Raw genomic sequence first — 16,558 nt, forward strand, 5'->3', positions numbered from 1 at the left:
CTGAGCAACTATCTTAGCCGGACTCTTGCACCGACCGTCTTGGCAGGCACGCCAGGCGAAATTTCAGGCGTCCCTTCTGGTTTTAGGGAAGGCTCCCCGGCCCCTCTGAGCCCCCCCAGGGCTGTTCTCCTGCTCTATCTCCTTCAGCTGGAGCCGCGCCTGCCTTTTTTCAGGGGACCGGCGAGATTAGGAGTAGCCTCGCTCCCCGGGAAAGAAACCCCCGAGCTCCGCATCCACTTTTGAAAAGCTTCCGTCTCCTGGTGCTTGAGATGGCTTGAGGGCTGTTTTTTTAATTTATTTTTTATTTTTTTTTTTTCCCAGTTTCTGGGATTTTTTCCCCGTCTATCGGGAAGATTTCTAACAAACACACCCCCGTCCTCACATTAACCCCCAGCACCGGACTGGGCTCAGCGCATCCCCCGGGCTGATCTCAATCCCGAATGTGCTCAAGGGGGCAGGGGCCGGGGCCGCTGCTGATTTCCTCGAGCACGTTCACGGGGCGGGGTGGGCGAGAACCCCCCAGAAACACCAAACCTCAACAAACTCAACCCAAGAGCCCCAAATCCATCTTTTTACCCCCCAAATCCATCTCTTTAACCCCGAATTCATCTTTTTTTACCCCAAAATCCGCATTTTCTCCCCCACCCCCCACCCCCCCCACGGCCGCCAGGCGCTGCGTGGGCCGGCACACGCCGGGGGGTGAGCGAGGGGCTGCGTGCGGGAGCGCGCCCCGCGCGCGTCCCCCCCCCCCCTTCCCTCCGCGCCCCCGCGGGGTCAGAGGGCGGGCGCGGCCGGCCCGGCCCCGCGCACGGGTGATCGGGGAGGGGGGTGCGGCCGCGGCGCGGTGACGTCACCGCTCCCCCCACCAATGGGCGTCCGGGCGCGGGGCGGCGGCGGCCAATGGGCGGCGAGGCGGGCCCGTGAGTGGCATTAAGGGGCGGGCTCGGCCCGCGGCCGGGGGAGAGCCGAAGTTGCGCGGCGAGGCTTTGGGGCGTAAAGAAGTTGTCAGGCGCTCCTCGGCCGCAAATTAGGGCTCCTTCATTAACACCACCCCCACCCAGCCCGCCAGAGGCACAGCCCGAGCGCTGATAAAGGGGACGGGGCGGCGGCCATGCCCGTCCGCCCGCCGGTGTGAGCAGCCCCGAGAGGCGCAAACTTCCCCCCTCTCCCCCCCCCACCCCACCCCAGCCTCCCCCCCCCCCGCTCTTAATGAGCCAATTAAAGAGTTGGGCTCCTCGCCCCGGGAGAGCTCTCCGCGGGCCGCCGAGCTCGGGGACTCAAGGTAGGTGACAGAGGAGCACGACCCAGCCACGCTGCAGCCCCCCCCCGGCCAGGAGCCGCAGGGATGTTGCGGGACCAGGCTTTGGGGCGCTCCCCGCCACGCACGGACGGAGGGAAAGGACAGAGAAAAATGATTATAACAGCCACCCCAAAATAATAATAATAATAATGATGATGATAATAACAGTAATAATGGGAAGGATTGCTCGGGGCCGAGCAGAGCCAGTCTGCTTTTGGGCAGCGGGCAGAGCCCGGCCGGAGCGTGAGGGTTTCAAATAATATTAATAATTGTAATAATAAAAAGGAATCAAGGGGGAAGAAATACCGTCAGATTGGCAGCGGGAGCCCGTGGTGCCCGGCCAGCCCCGCCCGCAGCCGCTGCCCCCGGGTGTCCCCGCTGCGGCCGCCAGGTGCCCACCTGGGCTGGGTGTGGGAGGAGAGTGCGGGGAAGGGTCCTCGGCAGGCGCGCTAGACGTGAAAACAGACTTTTTTTTTTTTCTTTTCTCCTTTTCTTTCTTTCTTTCTCTCCCCTCTGGTGGGAGAAGGTGCTACACCCGCCGGCGGCTGGCTGTCGGTTGTGCTTTCCGGAGGCTGCGGCGCCGGGTAAGGGCGCGCTCACCCCAGCACCGCCGTGGGCTCCGCAGAGGCTCCCAGGACGGTGCCCAGCGCCCGCGGAGGCAGCCCCCGGCCGCGCATCTCGGCCTCGGACCGGCGGCGGATCACGGGGAGAAACGGGATTATTATGACCCTCTTCCGAGGAGCTATGCTGTCCGCGACGAGTAGGAGAAAAGGCCAGAAATACCTCATTTGGTTGCTGCGTGGTGCCGCAAGCTTTTAGCTTTTTTTTTTTTTTTTTTCCCCTCCTGCAGTTGCTTGGAGTCTCTGAGCTGCATTGGATAAATGCCTTTCCCTTCCGATTGACTCTGCTTTTCAGAGAATATTTGTTCTTTTTTTTTTAAGAACACCTCTCTGGTCTTCGACACTTGTTTTCATTTTTACGCGAACGATTTCTCAGAGCGATGGCCGCGCTCGCGATCCCTGCCTGATGCTTCGGAGAGATGAATTGCAGCTGAAAGTTTTCCCTCCACCTTTGGATGAATCTCTGGAGCTTAAATTGTAGGAAGGAAGGGGGAAAAAAACACGATGAAAGAGAAGTCCAAAAATGCTGCCCGGACTAGGCGGGAGAAAGAAAACAGTGAATTTTATGAACTGGCTAAATTACTGCCCTTGCCCTCAGCTATCACCTCTCAGCTGGACAAAGCATCCATAATCAGGCTCACCACCAGCTATTTAAAAATGAGGGTGGTTTTTCCAGAAGGTAGGTGGGAATGCCTAATTCGCCTCTATTTCCACTCCGATCCAGGTGTTGCTTGCTTTTAAGTAAACTGCATCGGGTCGTGTGCTTGGAGGCAGGGTGCTCTCCGCTGCCACTTTTCTCTGTCGTGAGTACTTTCGCTTCAGTTCATGTGACAGATTTGGTCGGGGACTTAACGGGGCTTTTGTCAACACCTCGAGGCACCGAGCTCTGCTGCGTGTGCTACTAAAGCAAACAGGAGTTTCTTTTCCCCGCCTGTGGATGGGCATCCCCCGCGCAGCAGTGCATGGGAAAAGAGGGGACGATTCACCCCTATTTATAGCTATACCGTGGGGGGAGTTAATATATGGGTAAATATTTACATAAGTCTATGCAAAGTCCTAAAGCCTTAGCTCAAGTCCCGAGCAAGGTACGCCTTACAGGTACGGCACATGCACACGGCCGTGCTCGCACACAACCCAAATAAATAAGCCAAGCGCACCGGGTCGCATCGTGGCCAGTCCGAGGACCTCGGAAACTCGTAGCAGAAGTTTTGTTCTCGGCCGTAACCCCTCACAGTGCAAACAGTGGGGCCGAGCCCGGGCCTGGGCGCTGGGACAGCAGCAGCGAACCGAGCCCCAAGAGCCCCAGCCTGTGGGGCAGGGTGGGGGGGACAAAGCCGCCCCCTCGGGGCGTCCGGGAGGCTGCTGGGGACAGCAAACGGCGCAGGAAAGCTAGGAGGGTTCTGTCCCTGTTCTCTGTCTGCAGTTTGTGTGAGGTGTAGGAAAAAAGAGTGGGGAAATGTTTGGAAAACCTTTTATTTGGGTTGGGGTATCGTCTGCCGGAGAGGCAAAGCAGTGAGAGGTTTGGTTCGGTTTGTTTTGTTTTCTTTCCCTTCTGGTAACAAAATTCTCCACATCTGTCGTTGAAAAGCGTGGGTACATGAGAAACGGGCTCTGCCTTTTCCGTCGGGTCTGTGTGTCAGTCGGTCTGTCTGTCGGTTTGTGTTGTGCTAATCCAGAGTGGGTACACGACCCGCCTTGGGTTTGATTTGTTTGTTTGGCTGGGGTTTTATCCCGACGAAGTCGGTGAACTAGTGGTCTTCGTTGTACTTTTTAAAGGTTAATATTCAATCGGGGCTTTGGGGGGAGGTACCCCCACCGCTACGTGTGAACCCTCAGAGCCGGAGTCCGTAGCAGTCATTTCCAACAGAGTGCATCTCGCAGTAATTTCTTTAAGCAGTGTTCCGCATCTCCGAGTAACTTAGACCCAGAGAAGGGGGTAAATGAAAGCCGTAACACCCGAAAGCTTAAAATAAAAAAATTAAAACCTTCGTCAAAACACGTTGCTATTCTATGTGATCTGCCTCCCTGAAGATCATTACGCGAGGCAGCCCTCTGCCTAAAAGCAGCCCGAGTTGTCCTTTATACTGTCAACGCATACTTTATAAAAATAAAGCCATTGCAAACTCGGCTGCCCACGCTGTTCCTAAAAGGATTATTAGCACTGATTTGTCAGCTCCTGCAGTCTCAGTGGGCTACCTTTCTGCGTGATTTCGAGCAGGTCTCGTCAATTACTGGCGCCTATGTAGCGGGCTGTTTGATCAGAAGAAGCATATGGTGTTGCTTGTAGGCTGGGAGTAATCACGGGAAGAGAAGAATAGCCGAGCCCCGTCCCTCGGTGGCAGCGCAGGATGCTTCAATGCCCTGGGGAACCGTGTGGCGAAGTGCGCCGGGGCCGGGGCCGCTGCCGGCCGCAGCAGATGCTAATTTGAGCCAAGAGACGGAGGAGGAGGAGGCTCGGCAGGGTTTTGGAGGCAGCGAAGCCTCCGGAGCCCGATTAAAGGGAAGCTGCGCGTTAAAAACGACGGCGGCAGGCGGGCACCCAGGGGCTCGTCCCGCCGGGGCTCCGCGAAGGTGCGGAGTGGGGTGCGCGGCCGGCCCCTGTCTGTCCGTGTGTCCGTCCGTGGTGGCACAGGGGCCGGGAGGGGTGGGGTGGTTTCCCAGCACCTTTCTCAGGAAAGGAGAGGTGGAGGCAGCCAGGAAAACCACCCACCCGCAGCAGAAACCTTGCAGGAAGAGGGAGGCCGGGGCTGGAAGCGGGGAGGACGAAGCAGGAGGGGGGGCTCTGGCTCGGTTTTCCCTGGGGAGAAAAGCTCTGCAGGCGCTGGGACAGACCCCGGGGGCCGGCTGAAGGCCTGGAGGCCGGCAGCAGGAGTCTGGGGAGCTCGGTGTGCCTCCCCTTCCAGCCGCCCTCCCAGGGAGGCCGGGTGTACCCCAAGTCCAGCAGGACAGGCGCCTCTCACCGGGGCGCACAGGCGGGGCTGGGCACCGGGGGAAGGAGCGCTGCGAAGGCTCCCTCGGCAGATGCCGGGAGCACCTTGGAAAGCGGAGATTTGCGATGCCGCGGCCACCGCCAGCTTTCCGCCCCGCTGCCGGGAAGCAGGGCACGACCCCGGGGCCCTGAGCAGCTTTGGTGCGGGGATGCGGAATTAGGAGGTGCGCGGGGCCGGGGGCTGCGCTCCCCCTCGCCGAGCCTCCAGGTGAAGGAGAAAAGCGCGCAGGGGCTCAGGTAGCTGCCGTCGTTTTGGTGCTAAAACTCGTTAAAAGAGGAGGGAGCCGGCGAGACACGGAGTGATTCAGGATTATCAGCTTTGGGAAGGCTGGAGGTCTGCTGGATTGCTGAGAACCATAGGGAAGGGAAGAGTTGTTGTGTTTTGTTTTAAAGAGTACTTTCTAATAAATTCAGTCTTGAGTTAGCAGTCATAAAAAACAAACAAACAAACAAAAACTAAATTTAACATTAAACAGCTAAGGTATCTAACGAACTAACGTAGCGTCAAAAACTGATGGAAAATGATCCGGGGGATAAAATATTTTTTTCTCAGATAAGATGCGGTCGCTCTGACTAGGGCTAATCCTTTACTAGATCCAAAAGTAAAAACGAAAAAAAAAAAAAAAAGTGGCGCAATACACATGCATAGATTTCTAAATTAAGGAATATTTCCATGGTCCCATTCCCCTCACACGAACAGGCAGGGAAAAGGACCTTTTGCCATTTCTGTCCTATCGGACACAGATCGTTTCCGCGCAGAGCGGCGTTTTGATTTTCCAGACAAAAGCAGGGGCTGCGTTTACATAAACTTTCGCCGACTCGTGATGGTTAACATTTCAATATCGAAACCCTCAATCTTGTTTTATTTTAAAGGGGGAAGAGACGAGCAAGAAAAAAAATAATCCGTTTCCCACGTGGATAGGTGATTTAATGCTGTTTTTCCTACTGCTAAGGGAAATGATTGAGCATTAGGTTTCAGTGTTTATTTTCTTACAGAAGTTTTTCTCATTTAAGCTGCAGTTTGCACTCCCTGCTGCCTTCCCGCGTTTAATTCCAGTTTTGATGTGAATTTAAAAAGTGAAGTGCAGAACTAAACTCCTACCATGATAGTTGGGGAAAAAAAAAAAAAAAAAAAAAAAAAGCAGATTTATGAGTGGATAAAACCATATTTTCTTTAGAAACATCCTATCCCTTCTTAGAAACATGCGGCCGTTGTAGAATCGGAGGATTTTCTCAGCTTGTGTATAAATAGTGGGAGTTTGCAAGTGGAAACCCTTTTTCCCCCATTTTTTGTTTTTATTTTTTTCGGAATACACGAACTTTTATCTTCCGTAGAGCCGAGCAAATATTTGGCGCTAGAAAATTTCCTTTTTTTTTTTTTTTTTTTTTTCCCAGTTTGGGCACGGCCCCGTTTGTTTGCATTTCAGAGCGTGGTTCCATTACCTTGCGTGTGCCAAAGCGCTGCTCTTTCTTGCTGGAGCAGCGAATCCGCCCCGGCATTATTTTCCAGTGCCGTTTTCTTAATCGTGTTGTTTGTTTAGTCAACAGGGCTTTTCCTCCCTCTTATTATTATTTTTATAAAGAAAGCGGGATGCTAACTTATCTCCGCTTCAAATGAACACACATGATTTACCGAGATAATAAATCTTCGCAGAACCTTGCTAATGGCATCCGCAGGCAGTTGGAAACGAGCAGCGTTTTTTTTTTTTTTTTTTTTAAACGTCGCTTATTCCGCGGCATCTGAACCCTCCGACGGCGACCCACTCCTTCACGGAAGCCTCATTTGGCCGAGATTTCGAGTTATCATTAACCACCGCCTGCTAAATTAGCTGAGAAATCAGCCCCGCCGGGTGCCGGGCTAGGCGATAGGCGATGGCACCGCGCCGCGCTGGTAGCGGGCTGGTTAATTAAACGCTTAATCCAATCAGCCTAATTCCCCCGCACCGCACCCCGCTGCCTTTTTGCGCTGGGGGCCGGGGGCTCCTGGCCTCCATCCCCGCTGCCTCCCTTTGGGGTCGGGGGGAGCCCAGCGCCCTGCGGCCGGGCCGCGCCGTCGGCCCCGCTCCGGGACCGCTCTGCGGAGCCCCCCGGTGCCCCCCGAGCCTCGGCCCCGGCGGGGAGCCGCGGAAAGGGGCTCCGGGGCGAAGGATCCCCCGGATCCTTCCCGCCGCCGGGGGCTGCTGCTCTCTTCTGGCTGCCCCCCGCCCCGGCATGACCCTCCTCTTTCTCTCCCCCCCACCCCCCTTCGCTATCGGCAGACAAAGGAAGGGGTCGAGGCTGGTCCTGCGCTGCAGATGCTGGGAGAGGGACCGGTAACCCCGGGCCACGGAGCCTCCCGGGCCTCCCGCAGCCTCAACTTTTCCTCCGCCTGTGCCTTGGCCAAATCAGCAGCGGCGGAGGAGCCTCTCCCCGCTCGCTCGGGACAGAGGGGCGTCTTGCGACAGTCCCGCCGCTGGGTAGGGACGATACCACCCAGAGCCTTCATTGGCTGCCGCCTCTGAGGCTCGGAGCAGCCCAGCGGCGAGGGGAGGACGCTGCCTCCGCAGCGCGGAGCCGCGACCGCGGCCGTGGGAGCCGCCGTGGGTGGCGCTGGGCAGGGGGTGCGCGGCCGGGAGGAGAGTGGTGTCAGCGAGCTGAGCTCCAGCCTGGCTGAAACACCTCGGGGGTTTTGTGTTGCTTTGCTTTTATCCCCTCTCCCCTCTCTTTTTTTTTTTTTTTCTCCATTTTCTTTCTTTTTCTTTTTCCTTCTGACGGTGAACACCTCGTGTCCCAAATTGTTTATCTTCTTAGGGGAAAAAAATAAAATAAATAAAAAAATCCTCGAGTGGAGGAGGCTGTTAGGTAGGAGCCTCTAATCTATATTTTGTCAAGAGTATAAAGCTCGTTCCGAAAGGAAAGCTCGATCCATTTATTTTTGCTGCTTGCAATAACACAGCTGGATGATGCCTTGAGCTTTACGCTAGACGGTCGCTCATCAGTCATTCGCCAAGAACTGGCCTAAATGGTGCCTGTGGGATTAGGTCAATTTTAGTGGATCTACTTCGCCTCATTTGGTTACTAATTGGTTTCTTGTTTTATAAATCGAAATCTCATTTTCAGGAAATTACAAAGCCCATGCAGCCAGTCCATTGAGGTAATCCGTGGGTCGGGGGTATTTAAATGGAAATGGTTCCACAATGCATCAGGCATTAAGCAACAGTAAAACTTCGCCTCTGTTTCCAAATGAAATGTGAGCTCGCTAGCTCCTTAGATCCATAATAGATACATCCCTTCTAAGGCTACTTATGTAAATATGATAAACCAGACCCTGGTGGGGGAGGGGACGGAGGGGAAAGCAATTTTTATCTGCTAAGGTTAATGTGGCATATCTTGGAAATCTTCCAAAATAGATTATGTTTTGCTTTGTCTTCGGCCACTTTAGCTGGGAAAATCCTTTGCCTAAAAACGATTTAGTTATCCTTTCCCTTACAAAGCTGCTTGTTCCTATTCCAAACCTATTATTCTGTTGGCTCTCCAAATTACAAGAGAATCTTTAGATCTTGTTTCCAGCGTAATCCTGAAGCAAAAGGGAGAGCTGATTTCCTTGTTTTGTTTTAAATAGACATTCAAAGGATTTGCGGAATTTTCTGCGGTAGGTCAAGTGCGAGATATCGCAGTTTGCCCCCTCGGTAAAAGGAAATTGGATGTTAAAGCGAATACGGGGAAAAAATAATAAAAGAGGAATATCAATGGAGAGGTTTTCTCGCGTAATCTTTAAAAACAGTATTTAAAGGGCATCGGGAGAGCCCGTAGGTTTGGGAGAGCTGGGCTTGGCAGTGAAGAGCAACAGTCTCCGGCTTGAAAGTGCTGAAACATCTGGGAAATACAAAGAAGCGTCTCATGCGTTAGGATTTCCAAAAGCCGGTTCAGGTAGACGAGCGAAAACGTTTAATTATAAAACATTAACAGCCGCGGCCGAACAGCGTGAGCTTTCCACCCGAAGCATAAAGAAGAGCTCAGTGCTCCGTGAAGAACCGCGTTCCCGAAAGAAGTTAACCTGTAATGTCGATGAGCTGTTCATTAACCCGCAGAGGTCGGGTTATTTTCCCTTTTAGAAGAAGAAGAATTAGAGCCGTAAACCTAGATTAATAAGCAACTGAAATCAGAGGCGAGGATTTAGCCCCGGATAGGGAAACCTCGCGTCCAGATTTCCCTCTGGGTGGGGGGAATCTCGCAAGAGGCGATCCGGCTGCCCATCAGGGAAACCCCACAGCACTTGGGGGAAAAAAACACTCGCGTTATTTTATTCATTTATTTTTCCTCTTTCCCTGGAGCATTTGCCAGCTCCTCGCTGATTTCGAGGCGGGTGGGAAGAGGTGGCCCCGGGGTTCCCGCTGTATCCTCGGCCGGCAGAGCCGCTGGGGAGGAAGGCACGGCCAGGGGACTTGGGAGGGAACCTGGGAGGCTCGGGACGAAGCCGCCGCGTCCCCGTTAATTGCCGCGGAGGAGTTAATGGAAAGGATCCCGTTCCCCGCTGGCACTTGGCTCTGGGTACGCGCGGACGGGGGCCAGGCCAGAGGGATGCTCCCGGCTTTCTGGGGGCTGGGAAGGCAAGGAGAGGAGGGCTGTCCCTCCGGCAGGAGGTGGCCAAGGAAAGGGAGAGAAGAGGGGAAAGGCGAGCAGGAGAGGGGCGCGCGGCTCGGGCAGGGTGGCCGAGGGCTGATGCCCCGGCTCGGAGGCAAATCGGTAGCGCTGCAAAGAGCCAGCGCCGAGGTGAGGCCGCTCGATACAGAGGGCTGCCTGCTGGCGCCGCCTTGCCCGTTTGCGGGGACACAGTCGGGGAAAGGGGGGGCTGGCCCTGCGGGAGGGGACCCCCGGGTCCTCCGGCAGTGTCAGCGCTTCTTCGCCCTTGCTTCAGGGCGCAAGCGTGGAAAGCTTTAGACGCCCCGTTTATCAATATTTCAGTGACAACGCCGTTAAAAGGCATTGCCTCTGCGTAGTTTTACTCCGCAGGAGTAATTTCCATTGGGGTTTTACCCCCCCCCCTCACTTCGGGAAAACTCCCGGCGTCTGGAGTAGCGGGCAGGGCCGGGGAGAGGCAGCGCCGGGCTGCTGCGGGACAGAGCGCTCGTTCCGACAACGGAAAGGGGACGGGACGGGGCGCTTGGGGCTTGCTGGGGGAGAGGTCCCCTTCGCCGGACGCCCCCCTCACCTGGGCCGCCTCGCAGGTGCCTCTGGACACAGCCGTGGAGCCCCGCTGCATTTAGTGGAAGGCGCTTTAATTAGGGTGGGGTGAGTGAGGCTAGCTCTAAGGGAAAGCGCTTGACCAAGGGGCTCGGGCAGAGCTGGGGGAAGGCGCAGTTCCCAAAATGAGCGCCCGCAGCCCTCACGGACGGCACCCAGGGTCCCAGCCCGGCCCGGCCGGCTCTACCAAGCCGCTCATCCCCAACTCTGTCGCGCCCCGTTAACCGCATCCTTCTCTCGGCATCAAAGGCTTTCCCCAGCACACACCCTGCTTGCGTTTTAAATGGCTCTCGGGGCTGCCCAGGACCCCTTCGGCGATGGGAGAAGAGAAGCGTTCACCCTGCGGCTCAGGGAGCCGGCTGCCAGCAGCCAAAGGCTGCCCCGAATGAGCCGTTTTGTCTGGCACGCTGCTTCCCTTGGGTCTTATGAACGAACCTCACCGTTAACTCAAAATAGGTATTTTTCTCTAGTGGGAACTACGTCTTGAGCAACATCCACAAAAGTGGCTTTTTTGGTGCAAGGCAATCATGCCTACCTTTTTTTTTTTTTTTTTTTTTTTTTTTTAAGATTGTATGCACGTATGTTTTAAAGCGAAATCAAGTAAAAAATAAAGAAAAATTCCTCTCCAGCAGGCCAACAGGACCCAGTTTTGAATCTCCTCACGTTACTTTTTTGTGTCTCAAATAAACAGGACTCGGGGAAGCCTGGGGCCATTCCAGCCGAACCAGCCCGCTGGATAATGTTGGACGGGAGCTGGGATCCCATCTTTTGCAGGTACTGGTCTGGAAACGGCAGCCATGTGGTATTAATGATTAAAGAAATCATTCCCTCTTCTGAGCTTTTAATTGCCACCTTGACTAATTTTTAACTGTTCACGTGTTTCATTTAAAAAAAAAAAAAAAAGTGCCTCTAAAATACGAACAGCCGGGACTGAATGGGTGAACGTGGGTGTTTTGGGGACGTGGTTTGGTCCCCCTGGATCATTTGGCCCGGGTCTGCCCTGCACAGGGTCCGCAGCGAGTGGTTAACAGCGCACATTTTTTTCCCCAAATTAGCAGCAAGGTGACAAATCCCGGCAACGTGCAGAGCTTGAGGGTGATGCGGGGGCAGGGGCAGGTTGGAGGAGGCTGGGCTGGGCAGGAGGCTCTGCACAGAAATGAGCACAAGCGCTGCTCAGGTAGGACGCTTTTGGAAACTCGCTGCTGTCTGAGGGATGCAAGAGTGTTAGCAGTTAGCGTAACCGCGCATATTTGGTGGGATTGCGTGGTCTTTGACGCGTCCTTAATAGGACGGGTCTGTTCTGCTCCCGGCTCACCCAGAAGCCTCGTTTACGTCTGTCGAAATGTGCCTGACAAATCCTCTTGTCCCGTACGGACCTTAATAGCGCCGGGGAGGGTTTTAGACGCTCCTTGATCGTTTAAAGTCTCTTTAAGAAATGGTCAAGGGATAAAATCCCCCATGGCGTTTGAAATGGGGTGTCAGCGTTCAGGATATGTCGGGTGGACATATTCGCCACCGGGTAGGTGGGAACCCCGCTTAGATGCCAGGTGGGCTGTACCGCAGGACTTTGGAGGGATTCCTGTCTGGGGCTTGCCCGTCTCTTTCCAACTCTTTCGAATAATCACAGCCTGAACAGGAATGCGAGTTTTCTAGAATAAACCCGGAGGACGGATACTTCATGTGTCTGTCTCTCTGTCTTCATCCCTCCATCCATCGGCGGATCTCTCTACCTGTTGATCCGCACCCAACCCTGTTCCTCTCCCTCCTGACCCTCTCCTGCAGACGCTGGACGGTTTCATATTCGTCGTGGCTCCGGATGGCAAGATCATGTACATCTCGGAGACCGCCTCGGTGCACCTGGGCTTATCGCAGGTAGGCTGGGGGAGCTGAAACGGGAGGAGCGTGCGGGAGGTGAGCGGTACCTGCCACGAACCCTTCCTCCTCCTTTCTCGTCCTCTCTCACAGGTAGAGCTGACCGGCAACAGCATTTACGAGTACATCCACCCGGCAGACCACGACGAGATGACCGCCGTGCTGACGGCCCACCAGCCCTACCACTCTCACTTCGTGCAGGGTAAAGTGCCCCCCACCCCACGCATCCGCAAGCCCCCCTCGCCCCTTGTGGCTGCGGACGGGGCCGCGCATCCCTCACTCCCCACGCAGCTCACCGCACCTCTGCCTTCCCCCTCCCAGAGTACGAGATCGAGAGGTCCTTTTTCCTGCGGATGAAGTGCGTCCTGGCCAAGAGAAACGCGGGCCTGACCTGCGGGGGCTACAAGGTGGGTGCCCGGGGAGCCACTGCCCGGCCCTGCCCCGGCTGAACCCCCTGCCCGCGGGGGCTGCCCCAGCCCGGCGCTCTGCCCTGGGGTCCGCACCCAGGATGTCCCTCCGAGGGCCAGGTTAAGGAGCTCCAAGCACAAAACCAAGTGATCGAGTTCCCCGTGTTGATTTTTATTTATTTATTTATTTATTTATTTAATTATTAAATGATCCTCGCACAGCCACCGAGGTTCCCGAGCTGTCCGTGAAGGCTGTGAGGTGACACGGCGCAAAACCCGTGCCTGTATTTATTTCTTTATTGGGTGTCGCTCGTCAGCGCCAGGGGCAGCTCTCCAAGCCGCGGGCTTTTTGCTCGGGTGTTTTCCACAGCTCTGCTCAGGGCTCCTGCCTGGGGACAGCCCCTGCTCTCCTGTCTTCTCACTGCTTCTGCCCCATCTGCGCAGAGACAGAGAGCCGTGGGTACCCGAAACGCCAGGAGATGTTGGGCCACGGTATCCCGTAGAACATCTGCGAAGATTACACCAGGGAGAAACACTCTAGTAACAGAAGAGTAAGGTTGGAAGTACGCAGCAGTAATTTGCAAGGATGCATTTAGGAGGTACACCTAAATCTACGTCCAAAGATGCATTCTGGATCGTGCCTGCTCTATCTGTGTAATAGACATATCTTAGGCATGTGACATACGCACACATGTAAGCCCTTTCTCTCACACGCATACACTCTTCATTACAAAGTTGTAACTGGCTTGGCACTTCCGCGTCTTTCCTCTTTAGAAGAATAATAAAAGCGTAGTTAGGAGGTGGTCCAAAAACCACTTAAGTCAGTGGAGGAGAAAAAAAAAAAAAATCTCGTTGACTCGAACGGGCCTTAGATCAGCGCTGAACTTTCGGATGAAAAATCCCCGGGCAGCCAGAGGGGAAGGGCAGGAGCCCCCAGGCAGGGGTGGTTTGCTCCGAGCCCCCCCCGCCTCAGCGGCCGCGTGTCCCCGCAGGTCATTCACTGCAGCGGGTACCTGAAGATCCGCCAGTACAGCCTGGACATGTCCCCCTTCGACGGCTGCTACCAAAACGTTGGCTTGGTTGCCGTGGGCCACTCGCTGCCGCCCAGCGCCGTGACGGAAATCAAGCTTCACAGCAATATGTTCATGTTCCGGGCCAGCCTAGACATGAAGCTCATCTTCTTAGACTCCAGGTAGAGCTGAGGCTACTTCGCAGCTATTCCCCCACCCCTTCTTCTTCTCCCCCGGGCCTTTCCTGTCCTCTCTCCCACTGACGTTTGCTGCTTGTGTCTCCTCCAGGGTAGCCGAGCTAACAGGCTACGAGCCTCAGGACTTGATAGAGAAGACCCTTTACCACCACGTCCACGGCTGTGACACCTTCCACCTGCGATGTGCACATCACTTGCGTAAGGAGATGCTCTCGTTAAGACCCTGCCCCTCACCCCCCGCCTTCTCCCTCTGCAAAAGGGCTTTGGTTGTGTTAGGATTTACCTCCAGGTTGAAACGTGAAACGTGATTCGCTGCAGGGGAGAATAAGCAAAATCTGCAGCAAGTTTTAATGAAACAAGTGGCTAGAGACTGAGCGCAGGGCTGGAGGCAGAAGAGAGACAGAGGGAACCAGCGATGAACTGGGAAAGAGATTTTCCCCTCCTCAGCTCCCAGTTGTAGAACAAGAACTCCCCTGCACAAACCTCAGGCGTTCAATTCACTTCAAATTCCGGTTAGGAAAAAAAAAAAAAACACAAACCTTTTTTCTTGCTCCAAAGAAGCCATGCCAGCGAAATTCAAATACTTTTGTTCCACTTCCATCAAGTCTCACAAATCTTATCTGTGTATCTAATTTTGACTGCAGTAGTGAGCCCGATTCGGAGAGCTGTTCTTTATTCTATTTTGATATCATGATGACATTAATACATGGATAGATGAATAAAAAGGATATTAATTTCCGGTAAGTTGCTTTACCGGGAATGTAAAGAGAAGAGATAAAACCCAAAGCCAGATTTACAGAATTAAATCTCCACGGCCGTACTTTGGGGAGGGGGCTCACCCCTCCGCTGCCTTCGCCCTACTCCACCGATCTCCCAGCACAGCCCTGGAGAAAGGGAGCCCCTAACCCGGAGGGACCGGCTTCGGGGTCGGGGGTGCCCGGGGGTCTCCACCACCCTTGCCCACGGGGGTTGCCCACCCACACCGCCTCCCCTAACGATGCTAAGCCTTTCCCAGCCCCTCTCCTCGCCTGCGGGCCCCCCTCTGAGGCTCTCCCCGCTTTGTCTCCGCAGTGCTGGTGAAGGGGCAGGTGACCACCAAATACTACCGCTTCCTGGCCAAGCACGGCGGCTGGGTGTGGGTGCAGAGCTACGCCACCATCGTGCACAACAGCCGCTCGTCGCGGCCCCACTGCATCGTCAGCGTCAACTATGTCCTCACGTAAGTGCGCTCCGCGGGGCGCGCACAGATGCGCGGGGGCCGGCGGCGGGCACCTGCCTCTCTCCTCCGCTCTTCGAGCTCCCCCTTACCTCCCAAAGCCCCCGAAAGCTGAGTCCTCCCCCCACCCCCCCCCCCCCCCACCCCGGGCCGAAGCAGGCTGGCCAGGTCTGCTAGGAAACACATTGAACGCTTTCATCTAGATGAAGGGTTTCCCGTCTGCCCCTTCCTTTCTCTTTCGGGAGGGGAAAAGATTTAGAGGTTTGTCACCCTCATATTTTGCTGCCCCCCCTCCCTTTTTTTTTTAAAGTTTAAATGCACCCAGCATTAAATAAAATTTAATGCAGCGTAAAAAAAAAAAAAAAAAAGATTTCCACGTACGGAGTTATTTATACTCAACAAACAGGACATCTGTTTTTCTTTTCAAAAATCTGGGGTTTGAAGTTCTTAATTTCATCCAGAGTCTCTATCAAAGCTCCGAGATTTCTTTTTTGTTCTTGGAGAGCGATCCTTACAGTGAACCACAAAGAAAGTTGGTGACCAGAAGGGTCAGTTAAACTTTAAAAAAAAAAAAAATCGGAGAGAATGCTGAGATGCCGTATATCTCAAAGCATCTCCTTGTATTTTGGGGTTGTGGGGTTGGGCTCTGGCTGTGCTGCTTAAACCGAAACTCTCAGACCCGGTGAGGGAGGGCACTGATTTGGAGCCTTTATGCTCGCGATTGACACCTCTCCTCTGGGTGCTGGCGGCAGCACCGATGCTGCATCGCCGCTGCAGCCCCCCTGCGGGGGCAGGACCGGTCAGGCCGCCCCCTCTTCCAAAACCGGGGCCGTGGCAGCGGGACGGTTGCACCCGGGGCGGGCTGAGTGCCTGCACAGGTGCCGGTGGGGTCGGTGGCTGAGCTGCGGGCGAGCATCCCCCAGGGAAGCGGCCCCGCACGGTGGCAGTGGCCCCGGTCTCCCGTTCAGGGGCTTCTGGTTTGCCAGCTCTCCGGTAAGCTGTTTCCCCTTTCAGTAAATCGCTTTTATTGGCTTTAAAAAAGGATGCGGGGCGTGGAGGAGTAACACCCTGGCATCCTCCCAGCAAGGATGCGGGTCAGCAGAGGCACGGGCACCTTTCCTCCAGCTGTTCCAAACACTTGCATGCCCGTGCCCCCTGTGCCAGCCCCTCTGGTTTTCTCAGTTAGGGACCAGCACTTGTTTCAGGTGAGGGGGGAACTGCGGGGAGAGAAGCCGGCGTGTCGTAACGCTGGGGAGCCAGGAACCCAAAGATTCCTAATGTGCCAGGGCCGTTTTGCGCCACCTGTTTTTCTACGAGCACCTGAGATTAGCGGTCACTTCCACCCCCTTTTATGCGGAGAGAGGGAACATAAATCCCGGCCCTCTGCCTCAGATGACCCGAATGGCAATGAAACATCCCAGCGGATCTGCTTGATGGGATCCAGCCCCACCTGCCCCCCCGCTTGCGGGGGTGACCGGCAGGGCACCAGCTCCGCAGTTTGTGGGGCTGTGGTTTGTGGGGCGCGTTGCGAGTGGCCGAGCCCTGCGCCCCCGTGGAAACAGCGCGGATCCTCCTCCCCAAACCGAATTCCCGTGTTTTCGCTGGTGGCAGCGTCTTTGTGTTTTCCTGAGTGTACACGGGCCTTAAAGTCAAGGCTGTACTTAGCCCTGCGTCCAGCCAGCCTGCGTAGGTGGGCTGCCTTTGCCCTCCCAAGGCTTCCCTCG

At 55.2% G+C, this 16,558-nt stretch overlaps 1 protein-coding gene across 4 annotated transcripts in view; it reads left to right on the forward strand.

Annotated features, from left to right (window-relative positions):
• The first annotated feature begins 950 nt into the window (after window positions 1-950).
• SIM1 (SIM bHLH transcription factor 1) overlaps window positions 951-16,558 on the forward strand; it is a 48,955-nt gene continuing 33,347 nt past the window's right edge. The window contains exons 1-10 of one of the 4 annotated variants that reach the window (XM_038177515.2): window positions 951-1,282; window positions 1,827-2,060; window positions 2,151-2,599; window positions 10,824-10,906; window positions 11,915-12,004; window positions 12,098-12,206; window positions 12,326-12,411; window positions 13,404-13,603; window positions 13,710-13,816; window positions 14,690-14,837. In XM_038177515.2, coding sequence (XP_038033443.1) covers window positions 2,425-2,599; window positions 10,824-10,906; window positions 11,915-12,004; window positions 12,098-12,206; window positions 12,326-12,411; window positions 13,404-13,603; window positions 13,710-13,816; window positions 14,690-14,837 — 998 coding nt within the window. In that variant the 5' untranslated portion in view covers window positions 951-1,282; window positions 1,827-2,060; window positions 2,151-2,424. Of the gene's footprint in view, window positions 1,283-1,376; window positions 2,600-9,081; window positions 10,589-10,823; window positions 10,907-11,914; window positions 12,005-12,097; window positions 12,207-12,325; window positions 12,412-13,403; window positions 13,604-13,709; window positions 13,817-14,689; window positions 14,838-16,558 lie in introns of those variants that run through there. The other 3 variants (XM_038177516.2, XM_072036160.1, XM_038177517.2) reach the window with 3 other exon arrangements.

This window comes from Anas platyrhynchos, chromosome 3 (assembly GCF_047663525.1).
Source record: "Anas platyrhynchos isolate ZD024472 breed Pekin duck chromosome 3, IASCAAS_PekinDuck_T2T, whole genome shotgun sequence".
NCBI lineage: Eukaryota > Metazoa > Chordata > Aves > Anseriformes > Anatidae > Anas > Anas platyrhynchos.